Source organism: Prionailurus bengalensis, chromosome C1 (genome assembly GCF_016509475.1).
Source record: "Prionailurus bengalensis isolate Pbe53 chromosome C1, Fcat_Pben_1.1_paternal_pri, whole genome shotgun sequence".
Lineage (NCBI taxonomy): Eukaryota > Metazoa > Chordata > Mammalia > Carnivora > Felidae > Prionailurus > Prionailurus bengalensis.
Genome location: NC_057345.1, coordinates 58,849,875 through 58,876,945, shown reverse-complemented (window position 1 = coordinate 58,876,945; position 27,071 = coordinate 58,849,875). Strand labels below are relative to the sequence as shown.

Sequence of the window (27,071 nt, the reverse complement as noted above, 5' to 3'; positions counted from 1 at the left end):
CTCTTCTTTTCTTTCCTTGTTTGTTTTGTTTCATAAACTCCACATATGAGTGAAATCATATGGTATTTGTCTTTCTCTGACTGACTTATTTCACTTAACATTATACTCTATAGCTCCATCCACATTGTTGCAAATGGCAAGATTTCATTCTTTTTATGGCTGAGTAATAGTCATATATATATATATATATATATATATATATATATATATATCTCACATCTTCTTTACCCATTCACCTATCAGTGGACCCTAAGGCTGCTTCCGTAACTTGGCTATTTTAAATAATGCTGCAATAAACATGGGAGGCATATATCTCTTCAAATTGGTTTTTTCATATTCTTCGGGTAAATACCCAGGAGTGGAATTACTGGATCATATGGTAATTATATTTTTAATTTTTTGAGAAACCTGTATTCCGTTTTCCACAGTGGCTACATCAGTTTGCATTCCCACCAATGGTGCACAAGTGTTCATTTTTCCCACGTTTTCACTAACACTTGTTGATTTTTGTAGTTTTGATTTTAGTCATTCTGACAGGTGTGAGGTGATGTCTCATTGTGGTTTTGATTTGCATTTCCCTGATGATGAGTGATGTTGAGCATCTTTTCACATGTCTGTTGGCCATGTAGATGTCTTCTTTGGAGAAATGTCTCATGCCTTCTGCCCATTTTTAAATGGGGTTATTTGAGGGTTTTGGTGCTATATTATATGTTATTATATATTTTGTATCTTATAATCCTTTATAAGACATAGCATTTACAAATATCTTCTCCAAATCCATAGGTTGTCTTTTAGTTTTGTTGATTATTTCCTTTACTGTGCAGAAGTTTTTATTTAGATGTAGTCCTAATAATTTATTTTTGCTTTTGTTCCCTTGCCTCAGGAGACATATCCAAAAATATGTTGCTATGGCTGATACCAGAGAAATTACTGCCTATGTTCTCTCCTAGGATTTTTATGGTTTCAGTTCTCATATTTAGGTCCTTAACTTATTTTGAGTTTATTTTTTTGTATTATGTAAGAAAGTGGTCCAGTTTCATTGTTCTGCATGTAGCTGTCCAGTTTTCCCAACACCATTTGTTGAAGAGACTTTTTTTCCCATTCATATTCTTGCCTACTTTGTCAAAGATTAATTAACCATATACATGTGAGTTTATTTCTGGGGTTTCTATCCTGTTCTATTTATCAGCATGTCTAGTCTTGTTCCAGTACCATATTCCTTTTATTAATACAGTTTTGTAGTATGTCTTGAAATTTGGATTGTGATACCTCCAGTTTTGCTCTTTTTCAAGATTGCTTTGGCTATTCCAGGTCTTTTGCAGTTCTATACAAATTTTAGGATTATTTTTTCTAGTTTTGTGAAAAATGCTCTTGGTATTTTGATAGGGATTGCATTAAATCTGTAGATTGTCTTAGGGTTATGGACATTTTAATAATATTTGTTCTTCCAGTCCATGAGCATGGAATATCTTTCCATTTGTTTGTATTGTCTTCAGTTTCTTCATCAATATTTTATAGTTCTCATAGTATAGGTCTTTTACCTCCTTGATTAAGTTTATTCCTAGGTATTTTATTATTTTTGGTGCAATTGTAAATGGAATTGTTTTCTTAATTTCTCTTTCTGCTACTTCATTATTAGTGAATAGAAATGCACCAGATTTCTGTATATTGATTTGTATCCTGCAACCTTACTAAACTCATTCATCAGTTTTAGTAGATTTTTGGTGGAGTCTTTAGGGTTTTCTACATATAGTGTCATGTTATCTGTAAATAGTGAAAATTTTAGTTCTTCTTTACCAATTTGGATATCTTATTTTTCTTTTGCTTGTCTGATTGCTGTGGCTAGTATATCTAGTGCTGTGCTGAGTAAAAGTGGTGACAGTGTACATCTTGTCTTCTTCCTGATCTTAGGGGGGAAAACTCTCAGTTTTTCACCATTGAGTATGATGTTAGCTGGGTTTTTCATATATTACCTTTATTATGTTGGCATGTTCCTTCTAAACCTACTTTGTTTAGGGTTTTTTTTTTTATCATGAATAGGTGTTGTACTTTGCTGAATGCTTTTTTCTCCATCTATTGAAATGATCATATGTTTTCTATCCTTTCTTTTGATGTGATGTCTCACACTGATTGATTTCCAAATACTGAACCACCTTTGTATCCCAGAAATAAATCAAGGTTAAATTTTAAAAATAGTTCTGTATACTATCAATAAACAGTTAAAAATAAATTAAAAGGCAATACCACTTACAATAGCATCAAAAATATAAAATCTGGATATATTTGATAAAAGTATGCACAAAACATTTCTGAGAGAAATTAAAGAAGACCTAAATGGAGAGATATATTGTGTTCACAGAATGAAGACTCAACATTGTTAAAATGGCAGCCCTCCCCAAATTTATCTACAGATTTAAGGCAATTCTAATCAAAATCCCAAGAGTGTTTTTTAATAAAATGATAAGCTGATCGTGAAATTTGTAAGAAAATGCTAAAAACCTATAATAGCCAAGTGACTTTGAAAAAAGAGTAAAATTAAAGGATTTTATATATACCTGACCTCAAAAGTTATTATAAAGCTAAATTAATCAAGACAGCATGAGAGTGACATAAAGATAAAAATACAGATCAATGGAACAAATTAGAATTCAGAAATAGTCCTACACATCTATGGTCAATTTATTTTTGACAAAGGTGCCAAAGCAGTTAAATGGTAAAAGAATAATCTTTCCAACAATAGTGCTAGAACAATTGAATAGCCATATGCAAAACAAAATAATAAAACAAAAATAAATGAAAACTCTCTACTCTTACCTCATGCCATAAGTAAAAATTGCCTCAAAATGGGTCATGGACTTAATTATGTAAGAATTAAAACTATAAAACTCCAAGAAAAAACACAGCATAAGATCTGGGTCACCTTGGGTTTGGCAAAGGTTTTTTAAAATTGGAAACAAAAAAGTATATGCTACTAAATTTTAAAATTAGAATTTTTACTTTGTTGGAATTAAAACTTTTTGCTTTTCTAAAGATACTGTTAAGTGAAAAGGTAATCCACACCATGAGAGAAAAGATGTGTAAACTATATAACCATATAGAGAAAGGATCTGTGTCTATAATATACAAAAAATTCTTACAATTCAATAATGAGAAGAGGAACATTATAATAAACAATGAGCAAAAGATTTTAATAAACAACTCACCTAAGAAATTTTATGAATGGAAAATAAACATCTGATAATATGCACAGCACCATTAGTTATTAGGAAAGTGAAAATTAACTACACACCCATTATAGTTGCTAAAAATAAAGAATGATCATACAAAGAGGACAAGAGATTTAGTTTTTTAACTGTGATATCATGTATCCTGGTAAAATTCATACAATTACTAAGGAATTAGCGTCTAGAAGTCTTTACCCCCCAAAAAATATAAATGTATTATATAACATTTCACTTGAACCAATCCAATAAACTCTTGATTATTAGTTTTTAAAGGTCATAGACCAGAAACAGTCTCTGTTTCTTTCTTTCTTTCTTCTTTTTTTTTTTTTTTTTTTTTTTTTTTTTTTTTTTTTTTTTTTTTTCCTTTTTTCTTTCTTTTTTTTTTTTGTTACAAGATGGAAAGAGCTAAGTGTTACAGTGAGGAAGAAAGGAATGGCCTCCAGGATCTTATACTCAGAGGTCAAAGCTGTGTCGATGTTAAGATGTGAAAATTGCTTATGATTTTGTAGCATCTTGTAATTATGTTATCGCTTCAAGAACATCCAAAGTCACTGAAACCTCAAGTTCTTTGATCCATGGCCAACCAAGTCCATCAATATTTCTTCAAGTCTGCACAACGTGTTTAGATCTCAGTGAAATATTAGAGCAATTTTTGATATTACCATTATCTATTTTCTGAGGACTGATTCTCTTTTCTAATCATGGTTGTGAATATCTAGGTTCATGAAAGTACTAAGAAACTTTATAGCTCTGCTAAAAATAAAGTAGGAGTCTCTTTTCTTTCTTAAATTTCCTTAATAAAAAAAGCAATATTAATTTGATGAAAGTGAAAAATAACTATAAACGTCATTCATCTGGTTCCTATTCATTGCAGAATAAAAACAAAATTTTCATTTCCATTCCAATTATAACACTACTGCCCTTTGGAGTTTTGCAGTTTCATTAAATCTAACCTCATCTAAACTTCTGATAAAATTGGCTAAAAAAGGGGTGCCTGGTGGCTCAGTCGGTTGGGTGTCTGACTTTGGCTCAGGTCATGATATCACGGCTTGGGAGTTTGAGCCCTGCGTTGGGCTCTGTGCCGACACCTCAGAGCCTGGAGCCTGCTTCAGATTCTGTGTCTACCTCTCTCTCTGTCCCTCCCCTGTTCACACTCTGTCTCTTAATAATAAATAAACGTTAAAAAAATAATAATAAAAGAAATTATAATCAGTTTCTGCTATCCTACATTTGTTGTCTTCTCCCAGTTTATTTTTCCTCTCTTTTCATGGAACTCACACTTCCCAAGTTTTTAAAAAAAATTTAACATTTATGTACTTTTTAGAGACAGAGAGAGAGAGAGAGAGAGAGAGAGAGAGAGAGAATGAGTTGGGGAGGAACAGAGAGAGAGGGAGACACAGAATCCGAAGTAGGCTCCAGGCTCTGAACTGTCAGCACACAGCCGGATGCCGGCTTGAACCTACGAACTGTGAGATTATGACCTGAGCCAAAGTCAGATGCTTAACTAACTGAGCCACCCAGGTGCCCCACACTTTCCAAGTATTTTAAATTAAAAGCTTAATATATACCATTTTCAGGGTATATATCTTAAAAGGTATATACCAGATCTCTAGAATTTAGGGAGAAAACAGTCTTAAGATGTTCTGTTCCCTTGGCCCCATAAGAGTATTTGATGTTATAAAAATGTGTGTTCAAAATTTTGGTTTGGAAAACAAGAACTGTCACTGTAATTATGCAGGAGGAACTTCCCAGGTGACTGAGTGTAACAGAAAAGTCAGAAAATGGGTACAGTGAGTCACTAAAATATTAGATACAACTGTCTCTAATCTAGCTTCTTTGATGTATCTCTATAGTTCTAGCAGTCTGATGTTTTGTTTAGGTTAAGCACATTTGGGTTTCAATCTAGAGCAAAAATTGTGATACCTTTGGCATCCTTTTGTGGTGGCTTTTGTGATAGCCAGTTAGGATCTATTGCCAGTACATTGTCACATTAGTGACAGTTTTTTAAACCAGTGTTTGTTTGATTTTTTTTTCTATTTTGTAAATGTCACCTTTTTCATAGCATGCTCAGCAGAAAGGATGGTTGCAATATTTTTTTAACATGAAGTTAGGTCTAATGACTTGTAGATCTTTGTATTTCCCTGGGTAGACTGATGTTCTGAATTTTTAAGAACTCATTTAAAGTCGTAGTCAAACACTTCCAGCCATTGTTTAGCATTCTGGGTGTAACTGGTTGAACCAGAGGACATGGCCCATGTTTTGGGGATATGCTGACAGATCCCACAGCTGTGACACTGTCAGTCAGCCATATGCTTTTAGGCAGAACACAAATGTCATTTAGGGTTTGGCAGCAGAAAAGGCAAATGAGATAATTTTGAGCACAGGAGATTCTTTTGAATTAAAACTGCAGACCTTAATTTTCCTAGAGAAGTGCTTTCCTTTCATTGTTTTCAGTTTCTAACAAAATCAATAAGGTAATAAGGTTGTGATCATGTTGAAATTGTTATTTAGTAGTTCTTATTAATAATAATAAGCCACAATTATAGCATGCCCGATAAACATTAGGCAATATATTAATTGTTACATGAATTATCTCAATTGATCCTCACATTAATTCTATGAAGCTTGTACTATAATGATCTGTGTTTTCAGATGAAGACATTGAATTTACAGTTTGTAAGTGGTGCAGTTGGCACTTCAATTCAATTCTCTGATTCTTTTTTTTGTGTGTGTGGTTACCAAACATATTTCATGAATGAATTAATAAATACATTCCATCAATCCATCCAGATACTCATAAACTAGATTCTAAAGTAAGTTCAAATCCATAAACTTTCTAGTTTTGGAGTTCTGAATGTGGACTACACATTAAAATTATTTAGGAGAGGTTTTAAAACCACTGATTTTATTAGTATCATGTGGGGATCCAGGGGATTTGTTTTTTTAAAAACCTTCATAGACGATTCTAATGTGCAGCCATTATTCAGAACAACTGCCCAATCCCTCTGATTTTTTTTTAAAGTTTATTTATTTACTTTGAGAGGGGGTGCAGAGGGGCAGAGAGAGAGGGGGAGACAGAGAGAATCCCTAGCAGTCTCCTTCCTGTCGGCACAGAGCCCAATGCAGGGCTCAATCTCACGAAATCAAGTCACATGCTTAACTGACTGAGCCACCCAGGTGCCCCCAGTCCTCTGATTGTTAATAGATATATTTCCTTGCCAAACTCTCTTCAATAAGAGAAAATGAAGAACACTAATACTCCTTATAGGAACCCTTTTTTAACTTGATACATTTTTCTTTTCCCACTTTGTAATACCATATAATGGTATTCAAAGATATCTTTAAAAACCTACAAGAAAAACATCTTTGTCAAGTAGCTATTGATTGGTATGAATAATTGCATTTCTCCTGTGAATTAATATATCTACAGATGATCTGATATCTACCTCTCTTCCTAGCTTCATTTTACGCAAACTCTACACATCAAACTGTAACTCTGTGGGCTCTCATATTTCTGGAACTGCCCTTGTGCTCCTACCAGGAGTGATCTGCATTTATCCATATGGTAGGACCTTCTCATGGGACCTTCGGAGACTCATCCAAGTAGAATGAAGTTCTCCTCCCTCTGTGATGCCATGCAATTTGTATATATTTTTATTATACATATTTTTAGTATAGCTTTTTAAAGAGTAATATATACTTAGGTTAAAGATTAAAACAGTAAAAAATGGTTTACAGTGTAAAATCCGTCTCCCATTCATGCTTTGACATACAGGCCTTTCCTAAGGCAATAGCTATTCCCACCATAATTAATATAGAGAGAAACACACACACACACACACACACACACACACACACACATATATATATATATATAGCTCTTTGGGTTTTGCAAGATTGAAAGCCTCTCTAGCAAACACAGTGTTCTGCACCTTGCTTTCTTCATGTAACAATATCTTAGGCTTCTTTCTATATTAATATACAAACCTTATTATTTTAATAGCTCTATTTTAATATGACATATCATAGTTTACCTAACTGGCTTCCCATGATGGACATTTTAGCTGTTACTAGCTATTACAAACAATGTTGCTAGGGGCGCCAGGGTGGCTTAGTCAGTTGAGTGTCCCACTCTTGATTTTGGCTCAGGCCATGATCCCAGGGCCATGGGATCAAGCCCTGCCTCCATGCTCAGTGTATAGCCTTCTTAGGATTCTCTCTCTCTCTCTCTCTCTCTCTCTCCCTCTCTCTCTCTCTCTCTCTTTCTCTCTCTCCCTCTGCCCCTCTCTCCTGCTTGTGTGCTCTCTCTCTCTCTCTCTAAAAATAAAATAAATCTTAAAAAAAAACGTTGCTATAAGTATCTTTGCTGGTACATTTATATAGAGTGGATAAGGCTGGGCCTTTGAAGTTAGATCTCCTGGGTTTGAACCTTGGCTCTGTATCACTAGCTCTTACTGTTTTAATCAAGTATTTAACCTCTGTATGCCCCAGTTTCCTCTTATGGAAAATGGGAATTTGGTAATAATTCCAGAAGGGTTTTTTGAGGATTGAGAAAACTGCTACTTGAAAAGAACTTAAATGTTTAGTATAGAGTAAACACTCAGTGGTGTTTACTACCATAATTGTAAAGACCTCATGTCTTTCGGCATATGTGTGAGTATATCTTCAGGATATATTCCTGGAAGTAGAATTCTTGGGGCAATGCGTGTGTGCATTTACAAGTTTAATAGATACCCATCTTGACTGGGCCCTTTAGAAACAGACCCTGAGACAAGGACCCAAATACACATAGTTTATTCAGGTGATGAGGGAAAGTCAAACAGGGAAGTGGGAAAGTGAGGCAGGGAAGGAAAGGAGCCAGTAATGAGCATATCAGCAAGCTATTCACAACTTTGAGTACGCGGAGCTCAGGATTTCTGAAACTCTAGGGAATTCTAGGAACCAGTATTGACACAAATCTCAGGGTAACCCTATTCAGAGGGTGAAGGAACTGGGCTATTGGTGCACTGACTTCCATCCTGTCATGTCAGTCATTGTCTGAAGGCCACTGTATGATCCTGGGAGTAAGGACTTCTGAGGACAAAGCAGCACTCTGCCTTAGGTTCTGGTAATAATGGGATTGTCTGTAGATAATTTAAAAGGAGTAACAAAATTAACTAAACGTCATTCTAAATTTATCATTATGGTGTGCTAGGAATTCTCTATAACCTCAGTTATAAAATACTCCTCTCCTCACAGGTACTTCCCACTGTGCTTCCCTACGTTCCACTGCCTGGGAGAGATTAACTCCCTAACACTTCTGGCCTATTTCACAGGCAGGCACAGCCAGGTTTATGAGCCAGAGAAGAAAAGAAACACAGGTGCTGCTAGCTGGAAGCCTGAACAGCATGAACTAAAGGGCAAGGAAGAGAGAATATGGTCAGAGCACCAATAGTATCTGCTAGAGTTGAACCCGCCCCACTTAGACCATCTACACAAGTGCTTGAACATTTGTCTTGTTTCAAGTGTTGCCCGTAGTAATGAGAATTACCCCTCACTGCTGTCTTTTATGACCACCCCTGAGTGGAGCTGTGTTTCATAAGTCTATTTTTAGCTTATGGGATACATTGAGCCAACCCATTCGTGAATCAGACCTGGGTTTTATCATCCTCTGACAACTGGTATTGGGTACTCTCTGTAAAATCTTGGGCGTGACCTGAGGGAGATATATTGGTTAAACAAGTTAGGTAATATGGGGGGCTGGGGCTAAGTTCATATAACTTAGTTGTTCCTCTGGACATACTCATGCTTGATCACTAATGTACAATGTATCATTGTATGATGGGTTCCTGCTGTGCCCACCCAAGCTAATGACTTGGAGGATCTGATGGTAACCAGCTTGTGATGATCAACTCCTGTCAAATTATCAGGAGATGTCTCATATTTAGGCTAAGTTTCTACTAGGTCCAGTAGTACCAAAACCTGCTTTTTAAATGGTAAACAGTTCTTTGAAGACTTCTGGCTTTCATATCGTATCCTGATTGATAGTTGAGCCTGCCATTTTTTTTTCTCTGAATGCCTATGACACTAACAGCAACCAGCCAATTCTATTGTCCTTATAATTCTCATTATCCCCTTATCTTTCATGTTCTAGAAATATTGCGTAAGCCAGTGCATGCCCTTCATGCCAACCCATTTTAGTAGGGGGTGATGGCATTTGGAAACTGGGCCACTAACACTGAAATGTATGGACACAGGGATACAGGCAGGGTGCCATCAGCTTCTGCTACAATGTCACTAAAATATCTTCCAAAGAAGGCATTTCATTTCACATGCTCATCAACAAACTGGAAGATACCTGTTTTTATGCATCCTTACCATCTCAATATATTATGAAATATTTAGTCTTTACTAATCTGATGGGTTTTTTAAATGGTACTTCATTGTTGTTTTATATGTATTTCTTTATTGTGAAGTTACATCTATTCGCACATATTAAAACTATTGATATGCCTTTCACTTTGAAAAATCCATTGGCAATCTCTTTTTATATGTTTTCTCATTTTCAGGAACTGAGGACAGGGACCAAATATTATAACAAAAGACGTTTTCATTTCTCTTATCACTCAGGAAATCCCAAGGTTTTGGGAACTGTGATCCAGGAACTGTGGACACAGACCAAACATGTCTGAGAAATATGTTTTGGTCATCTGAATGACTAAATATATATATTCCTTATAAATCACAATATCATAATATACTTCATTTGTTACAATTAATGAATCAGTATCAATATGTTATAATTAACTGAGGTCCATACTTTATTCTGATTTCTTTAGTTTTTATCTAATGCCCTTTTTCTGTTCTAGGCTTCCACCAGGATATCACATTATATTTAGTTATCATGTCTCCTTAGGTCCCTTTTTGCTGTGACAGTTTCTCAGATGTTCCTGGTCAGGTATTTTGTAGACTGTCTTTGTATTTGGAATTGCCTGATGTTTCTCTCATAAACACTGGGACTGGGACTATGGGTTTCTGGGAGAAAGATGACAGAGGTAAAATGCCATTGTCATCACATCATACCAAAGCACATACTATCAACATTATTTATCATTGTTGATATTGACCTTGATTTGCTGATAAGGTAGTTTTTTTCAGACTTCTCCACTTTAAAGTTACTCTTTGTGATAGTTAATTTTATGTATCAACTTAAGTGGGCTAAGGGATGCCCAAATAGCCAATAACACTATTTCTGGTATGTCTGTGAGGGTGCTTCTGGAAGATACCAGCATTTGGGTCAGTAGACCTAGTAAAGAAGATCTGCCCTCACTGGTGTGGGTAGGCATTATCTAATGCATTGAGAGCCCAAATAGAACAAAAAGGCAGGGGAAGGATGAATGCTCTCTCTTCTTGAACTAGCATCCCTCGGTACCCATGCACTCCTATAATCTCAGTTCTCAGGCCTATGGCCTCAAACTGGGAATTACACCACTGACTCACCTGATTCTTAGTTCTTCAGGCTTTGATTTATACCACCAGCTTTCCTGGTTACCCAGCTTACTGATAGCTGATTACATATATAATTAATTATATAATATATATTTCCCACTGGTTCTGTTTCTCTAGAGAAACATGACTAATACACTCCTCCCCTCTCCCTTGCCCTTTTCATACTGTACTCTTGGAGAAAAAAACTGCTATGTGCAGCTCACACTAAGAAGAAGTGGGGAAGGGCACCTGGGTGGCTCAGTCAGTTAAGTGTCTGACTTGAGCTCAGGTCATGACTTCACAGTTCGTGGATTTGAGCCCTGAGTCAGGGTCTGTGCTGACAGCTCGAATCCTAGAGCCTGCTTCGGTTTCTGTGTCTCCTTCTGTCTCTGCCCCTCTCCCATTCTGTCTGTCTGTCTGTCTGTCTCTCTATCTAGAATGAATAAATTTAAGAAAAAAGAAAAAGGAGTGGGGAATTGTGCTCAGCCTCCTTGAGGATGAAGGATCTACATAAAATTAAATTATTTGGGATTCCTCTGTATGGGAGATTTGTCTGTTCTCTCCCACTTATTTATTCAATCATTTATTTATATCAGTATGGACTAATGGGTATTTATTTAGTTTATACTTTGGATTATAATCTAATAAGATTTTATTTTGTTGCTTAAATGTTTCTTCCTTGGCCACTGGGAGTTCCTTTAGTTGGTTTCTGTGTCCTTTTGACATATCTCCATTATTGTATGCTTTGATTTGTTCTTTACACATCCTTACTTTTTGGCACTCGAAGATGGTGTAGGTTTATTTTGTGTAATCCTTACCACAATCCTGAGTCAGCCATTCCTCTGAGGAACCCTGGTTCTTTTTATTGGAAACAGGATTAGAAGCCAAAATCTGGGCTCTAGATATGCCTATTACAACTGGGGTTAGACTCAGTAAACCAATACAATATGGTTTATTTAATAAACAAGTTTCTAATGTAATTCACAATATGCTGAAATATTCTCTTCTTAGCTATAATTGCAAATTAAAGGCATGTATCCTCAAGGTTGTTACAGCATGTCCAATTATGTACTGGATGTAGAATATCTTAGAGCTTTTTAAGTGTGTGCAGACACTGTACATTTCTAAGAGAAAAGAAACATCTTTCTGACATCCACATGCTCTGGGTTTTTCAGACTAGAAAAGAAAGACAAAAATGCCAGTTTGGACTCTAAAATGCTTTGCAGTACAGAGATCTTCCATAACTAAAATAAAAATAACCACAAAATTTGTGACCATCACCCTATCTTATTACCAATTTTTGAACACCTCCACTATTGGTGAACAGAATGACATTTGGTTATTACAGGTGACCTAATGTTCAATGACCATAAATGCCCTTGACAATGAAAGTGCTGTCTTGTGACTCTAATCTAATCGACTTGCTAAGCACAGGAAATAGTTGGCACCTTCCTATGGCATTGATTAATGAGGAAACACTTGGTTTCACAGTTAATGTGAATTATTATAACCCCTGGGTACCTATTATTTTTATAAGAAACAGCTCAGTGTGATGTTTACATTTAGTGATGTTTGCATTCATAACACAAGAGCCACACCTCTCTATGACTTCGCTTCATTGAGAAAATGCAACTTGGGGTTAATTTTTGGAAATGCATGTCATGTGCTAAATGCAACTCCCTCATTCCCTTCTTCCCTTTTAGTTTGCCATTGACTTTATTGATGCAAAAGGGATGGGGGAAATCAAACTAACCTGAACCAACTGTCTCATTCATACATACATTTAATTCAATTCTTAAAGCAGCATTAAGAGCTAAGTATTCTTACACCTGTTGGAAACTTGAAAAAACAGAGATTTGGAAAGGTCAAGTAACCTACTCAAGATTACACAATTATAAGTAGCGATTGTAAAGTTATTATATGGAATATATGCCTGGATCAATTTGACCCCAGAGCTCATCTTTTCCCACTATGGCAGGAAACTGGCAGCATGTATAAGAATAATTTAAGATGATTTTTAAAATAATATGCCTGAGTTCCACTCTAAGAGATTCTGATTTCATACTTCCGGGGGAGAATCTAGGCATCAGCAAGTTTTAAAAGTTCCTCCTGTGATACTAATGAGCAATCCTGTCTGAACCAGAGCACTGCACCATTCTGATTTAACTGTCATAATTACACCTAACATTTAGGCTGTGTCCTTAGGGTTTGCAAAGTTATTTTTTAAATACACAGTTTGTTTACTCTTTAAACCAACCCAGCTAGAGATTATTATGCCCATTTTTTCTAGAATAGGAAGCAGAGACTCAAGGAGTTTAAACATTTCACTCAATATTACAGCATCAGTAGCTAAAGCCCAAGAAAATTTGAAGAGGGCCACCTAATTGTTTTTAATCCTTATTTAGAATCTCCTAATCTTGGTCCCATTTGGATCCCTCCATCTCTTTCCCTCCTTCTCTGGTCTATTCTCCAGCCTCGGACTTCAAGAGCTACTTAGATGCCATCTGAAGCTATCAACTACATGTGGATGAGGAGTGGTGGCTATGAGGGCTGACTCATTACTAAAGCAACATAGGTTAGTAGTAAAAACAGAGCTGAGGGTACAAGTTGGACACCTTAGGGAAGTGATTTTATTTCTTGAAGCTTAGGTTCAACAATATAATGGGGGAAATAATAATACTACTCCCACACAGTTTTATCATGAAAATAAGATAAAATAATGTGTAGAAAAGAGGTTTGTAAATTGAAAGGCATGATACTTAATGCTAGTCATTGTTATTTCATTTGTACCGATTAGTTTTGAAGAGTGGTATTAATTTCCCAGGGCTGTTCCAACAAATTATCACAACCTTGTTAACTTCAAACTATAGAAAATTATTCTCTCCCAATTCAGGAGACTGGAAGTCTGAAATTAAGGTGTCAGCAGGGCGAAACGCCTTCTGAAGGCTTTACGAGAAAATCCTCTTCCAGCTTCTAATAAGTGTTGGCATTCCCTGGTGTTCCTTGGTTTGAAGCCACATCATTCCAGTCCTTGCTTCTGTCTTCTCATTGCTTTCTCCTGTGTGTTTGTCTCAAATATCCCTCTACTTTTCTCTTACAAGAATATTTGTCATTGGATTTAGGACCCACCCAGATAATTCAGCATTACTTTCTCGTCTCAAAATCCTTAACTGCATGACTTCTGCAAAGAACCTTTTTCCAAATAAGGTAACATTCATAGGCTTCAGGAATTAAGACATGAACATATCTTTTTGGATACCACCATTCAACCCACTACAGACATTACAAGTATTTCTCTTAAACTAAACATGCCACTGTCTGATTAACTACTGATTACCAATACATTTAATTTCCAAACCTTTTACATGGTAAATAAGATCTTCATTCCCTCAAGTCAGCCCTGCCCATCTGGCCATTTCCTGGATATTCCTTGCACTCTCCTACCCCTGTGCCTTTATACATGCTATTTCTGTTACTTGCCTTCTCTCTCTTTCTGGACCTCATCACTATTTTTTGCCCTCTTCTGTGAAGTATTTACTGATTATCAAAAAAGACTGCTCATTTTCTTTCCAAATCTGCTAGATTTCTTGGCTTTTTACCTCTGATCTGGCATTTGCTACAGGTTGAACTTTACCACTGGAGCAGAGCACTGTTCACTTTCCCAGTAGATTGAGCTTGTTTTTGTTATGTCCTCAGGATACAGAAGTGACTCATTCATCTTTGTACTGCCCACTGCATGAGGCCCATGACCAGGCACATGGTTGGTTCTCACCAAAGCTGGTGAACCACGGGGGATGGTGAATAAAACTTCTCTTGGGTTCCTCAGTCTACTACCGTGTGGGGGCAGCTGAAGGGCCCTGGAATCCCATTTCCCTTTCAGTGGTGCAAATTATATTATTACATTTGTCTTATTCTCTTTATTTGGCTTATTATTATCATCATCATTATTCTTTCAATAAGGGCCCCTTTTCTCCCTTTTCTCACTTGCTAGTTTATTTTTTCGTGATCAACTTTTGTGTGTTGTAGGGTTTCTTCTATAAAAGTATTATTCTTTGACGGAGCTTATAGTTTTCCTGTCAGTGTTAAGTGATATTACTCATGTCATCTTAGTTTAGTAAACACTTTGTATGAGGGAGGGGAAGGCAGAGAGAAGCTGTGAGTCTCCGTTCTCCTCAGATCTCAGCTCTGTGCTTTGACTTTGGTTTTATCTTTTTGAAGTTCAACACATTTGTTTTTCTATTTGTTTTTTCTCATCCTTTTTATGGCTAAATCCCTGTTCAGTCTTAGGTTCAAAATCCAAAATTAGGTTTGGGAAAAAGTAAACAGATGATTGAATGTTGTCCTACTTCCTGAATACTACCAATGCTGCATGTGCTGTGTATACTCTACATAACTTATTAAAAGATTTTCCTTTGGAAGGGAACACTTCTCAGATTCTCCTAGATTGAATAGTGGTCCTCACATGCTTCCTGGACTGTAAATCCTTTGCAAGTAGAAACTGTCTGTGGCCCATCTCTAGTCATGTTATCAACACAGTGCCAGGCACGTACTAGGTAATCAAAAAAGTTTCACAAATCGTTGAATGCAAGTATCTGTCTTGGGAACTGGCAAAACTTCAGTAGCCAATGGATACCTTTGATTTCTCTTTCCTACTATAGTACCTATTCAATGTTGTGATGGTAACCTACTTGAAATAATGGTTTTTTACTAATAGAACATCTAGAGAAGCCCAATGAAAGTCTTGGTCAAAACGAATGCCTTTCACAATTCCTGTTCTATACGACACCCCTCCATACAAAAGCAATGCTGACGACTATTCATTTTCTTACAGCTCCTCCAATCCTAATTTGGGAATTTAAACTCCATTTAGGACTATGGGGATCTGAATAACAAGACAGAAGGCTACCACACTCCAAAGCAATCTTCTCCAAAAATCGACATCTGTCAATGGTTCAAGTTTCAGCTTTGGCACTTGAGCCTCTAAGTTCAAGGTGAGATCTCTGGGGATTGCCAAGGAAATTTATGAGCCCGTTTCTCTCAGCTTTACTTGTAAATCTTTCCCCAAAATTTTGGGCATCAGTCTCATCACATGTGTCACTGTTTCTCCTAAGAGGAGATGATTCGAACTTCACTAAGCTGTAATTCCTGGTATACATCCTTACAGTGTGTCTAAGCTCCTCCTATCTGTTTCCTCCTGCTGGTCCAACATATATTGCAACTAACAGTTGAATATCAAACCACTTAGGTTGAGACCATCAGCACCTTGTCACTTGGGCTTGGAGAGGCCCATGCAAGATAAATTGGTCATGAATTTCAATTACCTTCCAGTACAGGCTTGTCACTCTTCCTGGAGCATACAAAGTTCCATATGGCAGTGGTCTCCTACAGAAAACTGTGCTTGTGTCTTTCACTCTTCTTCTTTCTTAAAATTGAAATATAATCTGGAAGGCAATTCCCATGTTAACGTATGCACCAAACTGCATGCTTAACATTTCGTGTCTCACCTCAGACAGGATACGAATAGGATCTTCATAGAAATGCTTAATGCAATATGTTCACAGTCTGTTTCCTCCCTCAATTTATCACTTACACACAGTTACAATATAAAATTATCAACAGAAGGAATATAAAAGCAAACTTAAGGAGTCTCTGGTGGTTCAGTCTACATTAGCATTACTCAGAGCTATGGACACTCGGTCATTGGTTCCTGTACACTACAAGAGCCTGATACCCAGGATGAGGATACAAAGCAGCCACGCTTCAAGGTCCAGCCATGTTATATGTATGTGTATGTATATATATATATATATATATATATATAGCAGAAAACATCTCCTTCTCCCTTTAGCTCCAGCAGCCTGCCCACCCACAAAGAAGGAAATAGTTACTGTGCATGATAGGAGCTTGGGGTTTGGCAGTGATCCAGCAAAGAAATAGGGACAGAGGTCTGTAAGATAAGAAATAAAATTAAAGTTAATCTGAAACAGGCTCTGTATCTAAATAAATGTGCCAAAGAAAATTAGGGATAAAATTGGTAGCTTTGGGTTATTTTTGCAACCCAAGGCTGCACCTCCATGGGAAAGACTGTTGCCACTGAGATGTGGGTGAGGCACCCTACAAAGTCCTTACCGTTCAAAGACCACCTGGGATGCACTCAAAATTCCTACCATTACACTCGCTGCATCTAGAAAGTCTGTTAAAATGTTGAGGAATCTGACATTGAATCACTGAAAGATATAGTACAGTCACACCCCAAAAACAACTGGTGTGAACTTTATGTATTTTCCTTCCTAGGTTATTTGTTTAATTTTGCCTTTTTTTCCTCTGGTCTTTTCATCCACATCCCTTAGTTCAGATCCTTAAGCATTTTCTCATGAAGGTTATTGGAATAACCCCACAAAACCCTGTTTGGTTTCTACCGCAGTCTTCTGCAACTTACTGTTCACACTACGGTCAGTATAAACCCAGATCTGTTGCTGTTAATCCCCTGCCTAATGCAAAGTGCTCCCCCTTGCCTGCAGGGTAAAATCCAGGCAGAAGCATAAAACCCCTTTATAATCTGGTCCATGCTTATCTCTTCCCACTCCTCAATCACTCAGAATTTCTTGTAGTAGTTCCAAAACACAGCGGGGCTCTGGGCCTCTCTGTCTTCTCCCCTGTGGTTATCCTTTAGCCTGGGAGACCTCCCTTCTTCCAAGGCTGATTGGTTCCCATTCCACCTTTGAGACTCAGCCTGGGTGCTCTTTCTTTTTTTCTTATTTTATTTTTTATTTTTTTAATTTTTTTTCCCAACGTTTATTTATTTTTGGGACAGAGAGAAACAGAGCATGAACGGGGGAGGGGCAGAGAGAGAGGGAGACACAGAATCTGAAACAGGCTCCAGGCTCCGAGCCATCAGCCCAGAGCCTGACGCGGGGCTCGAACCCACGGACCGCGAGATCGTGACCTGGCTGAAGTCGGACGCTTAACCAACTGCACCACCCAGGTGCCCCTGGGTGCTCTTTCTTCAGGAAGCCTTCTTCTACTTTTGGAGACAATTATATGCACTGTGGGTTATGATAGCATCCGGTTTCCTCCCTTCATCACAACTAATCACATCGCATCCCAACTGTAGATAGAGTTGTCTGTATCCTTCACTAAACAGAGACAACATGAATCAAGGACTGTATTCCCAGGATCTGGTGGCACATGCTAAGTACAGAAAAGGTGCTTAATGAGCATTCTTTGAATGAATCTACATGTTCAGGCATTTTCACATATATTATGTCTTTCCATCTTTCCAACAACAAGCCGCACCCTGTCCTATTATACAGGAATGGTCTAATTCGTGATGCATTACTTAAATATCAGGCAGAGGGGCAGGTCAACATTATTACCTCAGACAATTGAAGGAGAGAGGGTACCAGGATGTGAAGTGGTTGATGAAAAGGGAGATTTAAAAGAAAGAAAAGGAGATCTTAGGACTTTACAAATCTGATGTTATAACGAATTAGTTCTTTTCTTATTTGAAATCCTAGAGGGAAAAAGAGATATGGGGTGGTATTCGTGCATAGTGTTAACTCAATAATATGTTCACTATTCTATGTGCTTTCATGCATTAACTCATCAATCCTTAAAAACATTCCAGATGGTAAATACTATTATTATCCTCATTCAACAGATGAGGAAACTGAGGTGCAGAGCAATAATTTGTCCAGGGCAAATAGCTAGTAAGTGGCACAGTGATGATTATAAAGGTAGGCAGTCTGAAACCAAGACAACTATGCTCATAAGCATTTCACTATGTTATTTCTATATGATGCAGTTAAAATGCAGAGGGACAAATATTTTTAAATGCTACAGCAGTTGCACAGATTCTGATGGCAGATTGGTGGTCAGCAAAGCCTTCACGGAATAGGTGAGGAATGACCATGTCTTATAGGAGTAGGGATGGATCGAGGAAGCAAGAAGTGTAAACGTACTTTAGGAAGGTGGAATGGTGTCTGTAAAGATGAGGAGGATGTGGAGAAGAATCTGTCATCTTGGTCTGGAGCAGTATTTATGACTCTATGGCAAATGAAAGGGAGAGGAGAGAAACAGGAAGAAATGAAAGGGAGAGGAGAGAAACAGGTTAGGCGGCAGTGTGGGCTGCCTGAGTCTACACTCAGTAGTGTTGCCCAGCAGAGATGTGGGAGTGGTCTACGTTGATAAGACCAGAGTAGCCTTCACATGAGCAAATATGGCCATGAGCCTCAACTGGGCCATTCTCAGAGCCAGCAAAGGACAGGGATGCTTGGGAGACCTATATACACACTACCAGGGTAAGAGATGTTGATAGGCTGCATCTTCCCACCACCTTCTTTTTATATCAATTGGGACATGGAGGTTCAAATAGATTAAGTGATATAACTAATATTGTCTATCTCTTTAGCAGTGAGGTTAGGACTAGAAACTAGGGGATAAAATATTTTCCTTTAAAGAGCAGATGATCTTCCAGGGAGATAAAATCAAATACACAGATATGCTGATATCAAACACAGCACAGCATTCCAATAAATGCAAAACAAACAAACAGAAGTTACACAATTAAAAATCTAAGTCTTGGGAGGCTGGCTGAGCAAGGATGGAGACCAGGAATTCTGGAAGTTTTTCTGGAGAAAAGTTTTTTTTTGTGAGGTGATAGACTTTGGTTAGAGGTGCGTAGAGACTGGGAGAAGCCAGCTCCTGAGTGAAGGCATGTCTTAGGGTACAGTAGTGTGTATACACCAGTCTGGTGGGTTGTAAGGGCAGGCATCTTGATATAGAGGAGACATGGAGAGGAGACATACAGAATGAAGGTCAAGCTACTGCATTCATCAGTGGTAGAACCAAGGACAAGTTCAATTATTTTAGCTCATCTATAAAATGAAGGTGGAGATTTTTAACACATACTAGTTATTATAATTATAGAGTCATTTTATGACAGTGTGATATATAGCGTGGATTGGTGTCCCTGGGTCTCCTCTTTTTTTTTTTTTTTTTTTATTCATTGGATAAATGCATGAGTGAATAAATGGATGAATTCCCAGCTGGATTTTTTTCAAACCCATCTGAGCAACGGAAATGGGGCCCTCGTCAGTGCATTCAAGCATGATCTGGTAAAACATACCTCACTGCCCCTAATCTCCTCTTGTGTAGCTTGCTGAGGAGGAGAAAGGAAAGGAAAAAGAGTTACCATGACCCATAAGAGATGAGGACTGTCTGATGAACCAAATAGAAGATGCCATAGATTTTTGGGTACCATTCTCTAACTTTCTGAGAAACATACACCTTCATCAGATCCATGGCCAGAGGAGTGTTGGATCCTTATATATTATACCAGGAGCATCGAGTTTTATTTCTACTCAAACTACAGGGAAAGAAATCAATCGAGCATCCACATTCAATGTTTCAAGCCATATGCTGAGATATTTTCTCAGGTTTGGCCCTGTAACACCTAAATGTTGTTCCTGTTTGTACTCTGCTTTCTTAAGGAGAATCTGGATGTCTCCAACCCTGTGGGCACTTAATGACTAATCAGAAAAATTAGGAAAAATGTTCAACAGTGTAAAACATCATAAAATCTTAAGATTGGATGGGATTTTAAGGTAATTTGGTTTAAGGGTTTCCAGACTTTGAGATTTCAATAACTAGTAAAATTTCAAAAAGCACAACAAAATAAAAGAAAAATAGATAATTGATCTAGGATGGCTACATTAATTTCTTAGAGCAGCCACACAAGTCATCACAAACTAGGAGGCTTAAATAATAGAAATGTATTGTGTCAAGATTCTGGAGGCTAGAAACAGAGATCAGGGTGTGGGCACATTTGGTTCCTTCTGAGGGTTGTGAGGAAGAATTTGTTCCATGCCTCTACCCTAGCTTCTGGGGGGTTGCTAGCATTCTTTGCCATTCCCTGGCTTGTAGATGGCATTCTCCCATTATCTCCACTTCATCTTTCCTTTGTATGTATCTGTCTCTGTGTCCAAATTTCCCCTTTTTATAAAGACACGGTCATATTGGAGTAGGGCCCACCCTAATGACTTCATCTTGACTTGATCATCTCTGAAGACTGTATTTCTAAATAAGGTCACATTCACAGGTACTGGAGATTAAAACTTCAGCTAGGGGACTAAATTCAATCCCTAACAATGGCCAACTTGTAATTTAATTAAGGATAAAAAAAATACAAACAAACCTGAAATCTATTATCTTATTCTTTTCAAACAGGATATATTTTAATGCCAAAACTTTTAGGAATGTTATCATTTCATTGCAAAGGGCAGTCTTTCCCAGAAGAGTCAGGTGCAGCCTTCTACCAAACAGCATGACAGAGAGGACTGCATTGCTCTTACTTTCTAATCTTACTCTGGTTTTACAGAGACTTTGTCACCGACTGCCAGGATCTGTGGAAAGCATTTATTTGGCACCCTTGGTCTAGTACAACTGCTTGACCACTGCTGAAAGTCCTTTTGTGAAATTAGCTTGAGCTTTGAAATGCTCGTTGTCTTCTATGATGACAGATGCAAACAAAACAGTCTGTCAAGAGGATACAGTGTCAACTTGATGTCACAGTCCTGTACATGACATTATGTGAGACCTGGCTCCTTTCCTGTTCTCTGTATTTTCTTCCTCAAGTATGCTCTGAGCTCTTTCTGTGAAACAGAACCTTGTTTTTGTGAAATCTTCACTGCAGGGACTGAGCAGAGCATTCTAAAACGTCTTTGCAGAATCTGGAATCCAAATTTCAGCTTTGCGTCTCCCAAACTCGTTTATAAAGTGATGCTGATTCAATTAGCCCTTATGTTGGATTTTTCATGATTTTGTAGTTGCATGGAATAAGGAATTACTGCTATTCAAAGGCAATAATTGACCATAAGCAACTAGTTGAATCCTGGAACCACTCATCTTATTTAGGGATAGAGACAAGCTTGTTCAAACCTTTAGAATACTAACCACATTGAGGCCCTTGGATGGCTCAACGTGTTGAGTGTCTGACTCTTGATTTCAGCTCAAGTCATGATCTCACAGTTTGTGAGATGGAGCCCTGCGTGGGGCTCTGTGCTGACAGCCCAGAGTCTGTTTGGGGTTCTCTCTCTCTCCCTCTTTCTCTGCCCTTCCCCTTGCAGATGCTCTGTCTCTCTCTCTTTCAAAATAAATAAATAAACTTTAGAATAAAAGGGTACTAACCACATTAACCTTAGATTGTTAGCTTTGTTATTCATGCCCAGCAAAAGACTTGCTCAGAAAGCCCTATACACACAGAGGGTGAACTATCAACTATCAAGTAGTTTTGAGAAAATAAAAAAAGGATAGGTAAAGATCATGACCTATAAATTACTTATTCATGTCTTCTAGTTGTCATATCTGTGTCAGAATTCTGTCCTCTCACTATGGTGCTGAGGGAGTATTCAAAGTTAAAATATCAAGAGAGAAACTTTAAGGAGAGAAAAACAAGGGAATGCTAAAAAAGTCATGTTTCAGGTTAAAAGATTGGACCTGGTATCAGACCCAGTGGTTTGAGCCCTGCCTCTGCCCCTTTACAGTCGCATTTTCTGGGGCTCAATATGTACATTCTTTGAGTCTCATTTTCATCATTTATAAAGTGGAATTAATAACATCTACTCCAGGGGCACCTGGGTGAGTCAGTTGGTTAAGCATCTGGCTCTTGATTTAGACTCAGATCATGATCTCTCTGTTCATAGGTTTGGGCTCCACGTTGGGCTCTGTGCTGACAATGCAGAATCTGCTTGGGATTCTCTCTCTCCCTCTCTCTCTGCCCTTTCCCCACCTTCATGCATGCATGCTCTCTTTCTCAAAATAATTAAATAATACCTTAAAAAAATAACATCTACTCTATAAGTCTCTCATAAAGATGAGTAGATCTCTGAGGGGGATAGGAGTGGCTTTCAAGGGAGAGATTTCAAAAAACAGAGTAACTTTAATGTTCTTTTGCTTAAAGGTGAGCTTTCAACCAAATGGCACAGGAATTTAAAAATTCACAGTATTTTTAAAAATTTTAATTTTCCTCCATGGGTTGAACAAATTATGTAACACATTTTTTTTAAGACATATTAAGTTTGCCTTCAACAAGGCAATGAAAATAACCAAATATGCCTCATATCAGACAACCAGAAAGATACTGAAATGTGTTAAGCTATTCAAGGTCACTTAAGACACTGGGAATTCAATGTAGTTTTCTGGCAGACTTGCAGGCTTAAAATGCCACTTGGTATTTAACAGAGTTAAACTGATGATTATCAGAAAACTACATAAGAAATCAAATTTATCAGGCCCTTCAAAAGGTTACTTTCCATTCTGCTGGAAGCAAAATGTGCTTCTTGGCATTTTTAATTTCATTTTACAGCAAGGAAAAAAGATAATGCATTAATTTTACTATTACATGTGGATTAAACATTTTTATTTTGAGAATAAAATTGTTACATCGAGGAAAAAAAACAGAATTTGGAGAGTATAATTAAAATATCAGGGAAGCTATCAACAAATGAATTTTCTCTGTTGTTTGTATTCCTAGCAGCAAACGTACTTTCAACCGGAACATTTGGAGAATTTCATTTTGGCAGTAGTTTTCAAAGGAATTTTTCCTGACCTATTTGAACATCTTGTATTATAAAATTCTATCCATTCATGGAAAAGTCTTGACTATTCAGGGAAGAGATTTTAGTCATGTAAAAGGCATTTCACATTCCTGCCTGAACACTGACATATGAACTCAGGGAGCTGGATTTTAGTGAGAAAAAAAAATGGTTTCTCTCTATGATCTTGACACCTACCAGGATAAGACAGATGCTGGGGAAAGTCCTGGTGAGGTAGCCTCATCAGGAAATAACAGTGTCACAAGAAAAGATGCTCTCTTAGCAGAGTGACCAATATTCTACACTCCATGCACAGCATGTTGGCCCTGTTCCGATATTATTCTTTAAACCACTGTCACTGCTGAATCAATAGGCTGTGTGCTGTGGGAGAAAGCATCAGGTTCTTCTAGATTAAATCGAGGTGCTGCCTACTTAGCTGCCTGGCTTTGGGAAAGTCTTCACTGCTCTGAGCCTTGGCTTACTCTATACCATGGGGAAATGTGTATCTACCTCATGTGGCTTAGAATGAAAATTAGGTTTGGTAACATAAGGTATTTGGCACCTGATGGGTACCTTCCCTCAGGCTACATTAGGACATTGATCTGGGAACTTTTGGATGGAGCTAGTAAATTAGATCCAATCTGAGCTGTCTTGTTTTGTCCTTAGTTCCCCTCTAGTTTGTACTCAGTAGTAACAGCATAAAAAAAAAGACGAATAATGGACCTTGTTTCTGCTTTCCAAGAGCCAATCACCTAACCGCAGAAAGGATATTGATGAAATCTTGTTCAATATATACTTCAAGATATGCTGTGGGAATGGTGTTTGGTTTGGTGTGGGAATGGTTTCTTTCTAGAAAGCTAGAAAGGAAAACGAAGAAATGTTCTTGCTTTAATGGAGGTTATAATTACTGGCGGAGGACAGAGAGTAGGGTTGTGTTTATCCTTGGAGGGCCTGGTATAATTTACGAGCACACGAAGACTAGAGACGTACTTTCACTTGTAACAGATTTTCTCTGTGTGCTTCTCATTTGAGATTGATCGTGCTTGGTACCAGCCATGTTAAATACATGTCAGCAGGTGATAGCCACCGTTTACTAAGCGCCACTCGGTGCCAGGCACTTTGCTAAGCTCTCTGAATACACGATCTTGTTTAAGCGTCAGAACAAAGCTGAGGTAGGGTTATTATCAGCATGTTATAGACAAGGAAGCACAGGTTAAGAGAGGCTCACTAACAAGCCTCAAAGCAACAGCGAATAAGTGAGAGAACTGGGACCGAAATACAGGTCTGTCTGCCCCCAGTCTTTTTTCCCCCTGACACTCCACATTTTACTACCTCACTTCTGGGTATTTCACACCAGAGATCGTATAGTAGGTGCTCCATAATACTTGTTCATGGGATGATTGTAAAGAAATGCATTTCTGTCTTGGAGGAAGCCCTTTCAAAACTGACTCAGACCTATTTCGGGTTTGCCCTTCTCAGTTGAGTGAGAATTTCACGGCAAAGACTGTGTTGATTTGCTGCATTCCCACTTTTAAGGGCAACCTCAAATGTCTTTTTCTAAGACTCATAGCATATGCCTCTCTTACTCAGTTCTTCAAATTATAAAAAGTATTTGCCAAGTATTGTTAGGACCTTTTGGGATCTCAGCTGATGCTCTTATGCTGGCATAATTTTGTAATCTTCCTTTCCTTAGGCTATGAGTAAGGTTGCAAAAAAGACCATGCTATTTTTATGATTGTTGTTGTTAGAGAAAGAATTTTGTGCAAGTCCGCAAGCTGTAAAACAAACAGCATGGCTCGAGAGCACAGTTCTGGCTCGACGTTGGGGGTGGGGGGCAACCACTGTGGAAGGATAAGACACTGACCTTGTTTTCATTCTGTCAAGCAGTTGGGGCTGTCATTTGATGTTCCCACATTTTAAAACTGGAGGTGTTTTTTTTTTTTGCTTGTTTTATTTCTTAAGATTCGCCTTTATCAGTTAGAGAAGAGGAGAGAACCTCTACAAAGAGTAACAAGGAGTGAAGGAAAGAGCAGCACTAGAGGTGCTAAACATTTAAATTTCATGGAAATGTTTCTGGCTGTTTTATCAATATTCAACCGTAAGTCCTTGGGTGACATCTCCAGTTGTGGGTGATTGTATTTATAGCAAACTGGAATACAGGAAATGCGTTCCAAAATCAAAGAGGAATAATTTTTGGATTATTGTTTCTTCATTCTTTTGTTAAACAATCATCAGTGATAAATGAGAGTCCCTGCCTGTTAGCAGCTCATGGCCTAGGATCAGAAATAGACAAAGGAGTGGGGTAAGTTTTGTGTGACTGGATTTGCTGGTTGTAGATGAAATCCAAAGATGAGCCACTTAATGCTCCCCCAGGGGGGAATGTGTCAGGAAAGCCCAGCTTGGGGAAGCTAAAAGTGAGTTTTACAAGATGAGTAGAAGTCACTGTGGCCAAGAAGCAGGTTCCAGAGAGGATAGCATTCAAATAAATATGAAGAAAGTAAGAGGGCTTACTGTGTTTAAGGTAGGAAAGAAATAGAACAAAACTCCTGTGAATGTATGTGGTGCACAAGATGGAATCACTCACATCCAGCAGTGTGGAGTTGTATAAGTTCTTTATATATTTTGGGTTTTAACCCCTTATCAGATATATCATTTTCAAATATTTTCTCCCATTTGGTGGTTTGTTTTTTTGTTTTGTTTATGGTTTCCTTTGCTGTGCAAAAACTTTTATTTTGATGTAGTCCCAATAGTTTATTTTTGCTTTTGTTTCCCTTGCCTCCGGAGATGTATCTAGAAAAATGTGCTGTGGCTGTCAGAGAAATTACTGCATGGGTTCTCTTCTAGGATTTTTATCATTTCAGGTCTCTTGTTTAGGTCTTTAATCCATTTTGAGTTGCTTTTTGTGTATGCTGTTAAAAGTGGTCCAGTTTTATTCTTTTGCATGTAGCTGCCCAGCTATCCCAACACAATTTGTTGAAAAGACTATCTTTCCTTCATTGTATATTGTTGCCTCCTTTGTCATAGATTAATTGACATTATATATGTGCATTATCTCTGGGATGTCTATCCTGTTCCATTGACCTAGGTGTCTATTTTTGTGCCAGTACCATACTGTTTCGATTACTACAGATTTGTAGTATATCTTGAAATGTGGGATTGTGATATATCCAGACTTGTTCTTTCTTAAGATTGCTTTGGCTACCTGGAGTTTTCTGTAGTTCCATACAAATTTTAGGATTATTTGTTCCAGTTTTGTGAAAAATGATGTAGGTACTTTGATAGGGATTGCATTAAATGTGTAGACTGCTTTAGGTAATATGGACATTTTGATAATATTAATTCTTCTAGTCCATCAGCATGGAATATCTTTCCATTTGTTTGTGTCATCTTCAATTTCTTTCATTAGGATTTTATAGTTTTCAGAGTACAAGGTCTTTCACCTCTTTGGTTAAGTTTATTACTGGGTAGTTTATTTTTTTTGGTGCAATTGTTAACGGTGTTGTTTTTAAAATTTCTCTTTCTGTGACGTTGTTTGTATATAGAAACACCACCAATTCCTGGGTATTAATTTTGCGTCTTGCCACTTTACTGTTTTTGTTTATTACTTCTAGTAGTTTTTTGGTGGAATTGTTAAGATTTTCTATGTATCAGGGCACTTGAGTGGCTCAGTTCATTAAGCATCTGGAGCTTGATCTCAGCTCAGGTCATGATCTCATGGTTTGTGGGACTGAGTTCCACATCATGCTCTGCATCGACAGCACAGAGCCTGCTTGAGATTCTCTTTGCT

General features: G+C 37.6%; 1 protein-coding gene across 5 annotated transcripts in view; it reads left to right on the top strand.

Moving 5' to 3' along the window:
- Positions 1-27,071, top strand: part of PTGER3 (prostaglandin E receptor 3) — a 180,242-nt gene that overhangs the window by 121,972 nt on the left and 31,199 nt on the right. For 3 of the 5 annotated variants that reach the window (XM_043575268.1, XM_043575264.1, XM_043575265.1), the window contains one exon: positions 15,523-15,682. The exons of the other annotated variants lie outside the window; for them this stretch is intronic. In XM_043575268.1, coding sequence (XP_043431203.1) covers positions 15,523-15,537 — 15 coding nt within the window. In that variant the 3' untranslated portion in view covers positions 15,538-15,682. The remainder of the gene's footprint in view (positions 1-15,522; positions 15,683-27,071) is intronic. 5 annotated transcript variants of the gene reach the window in all.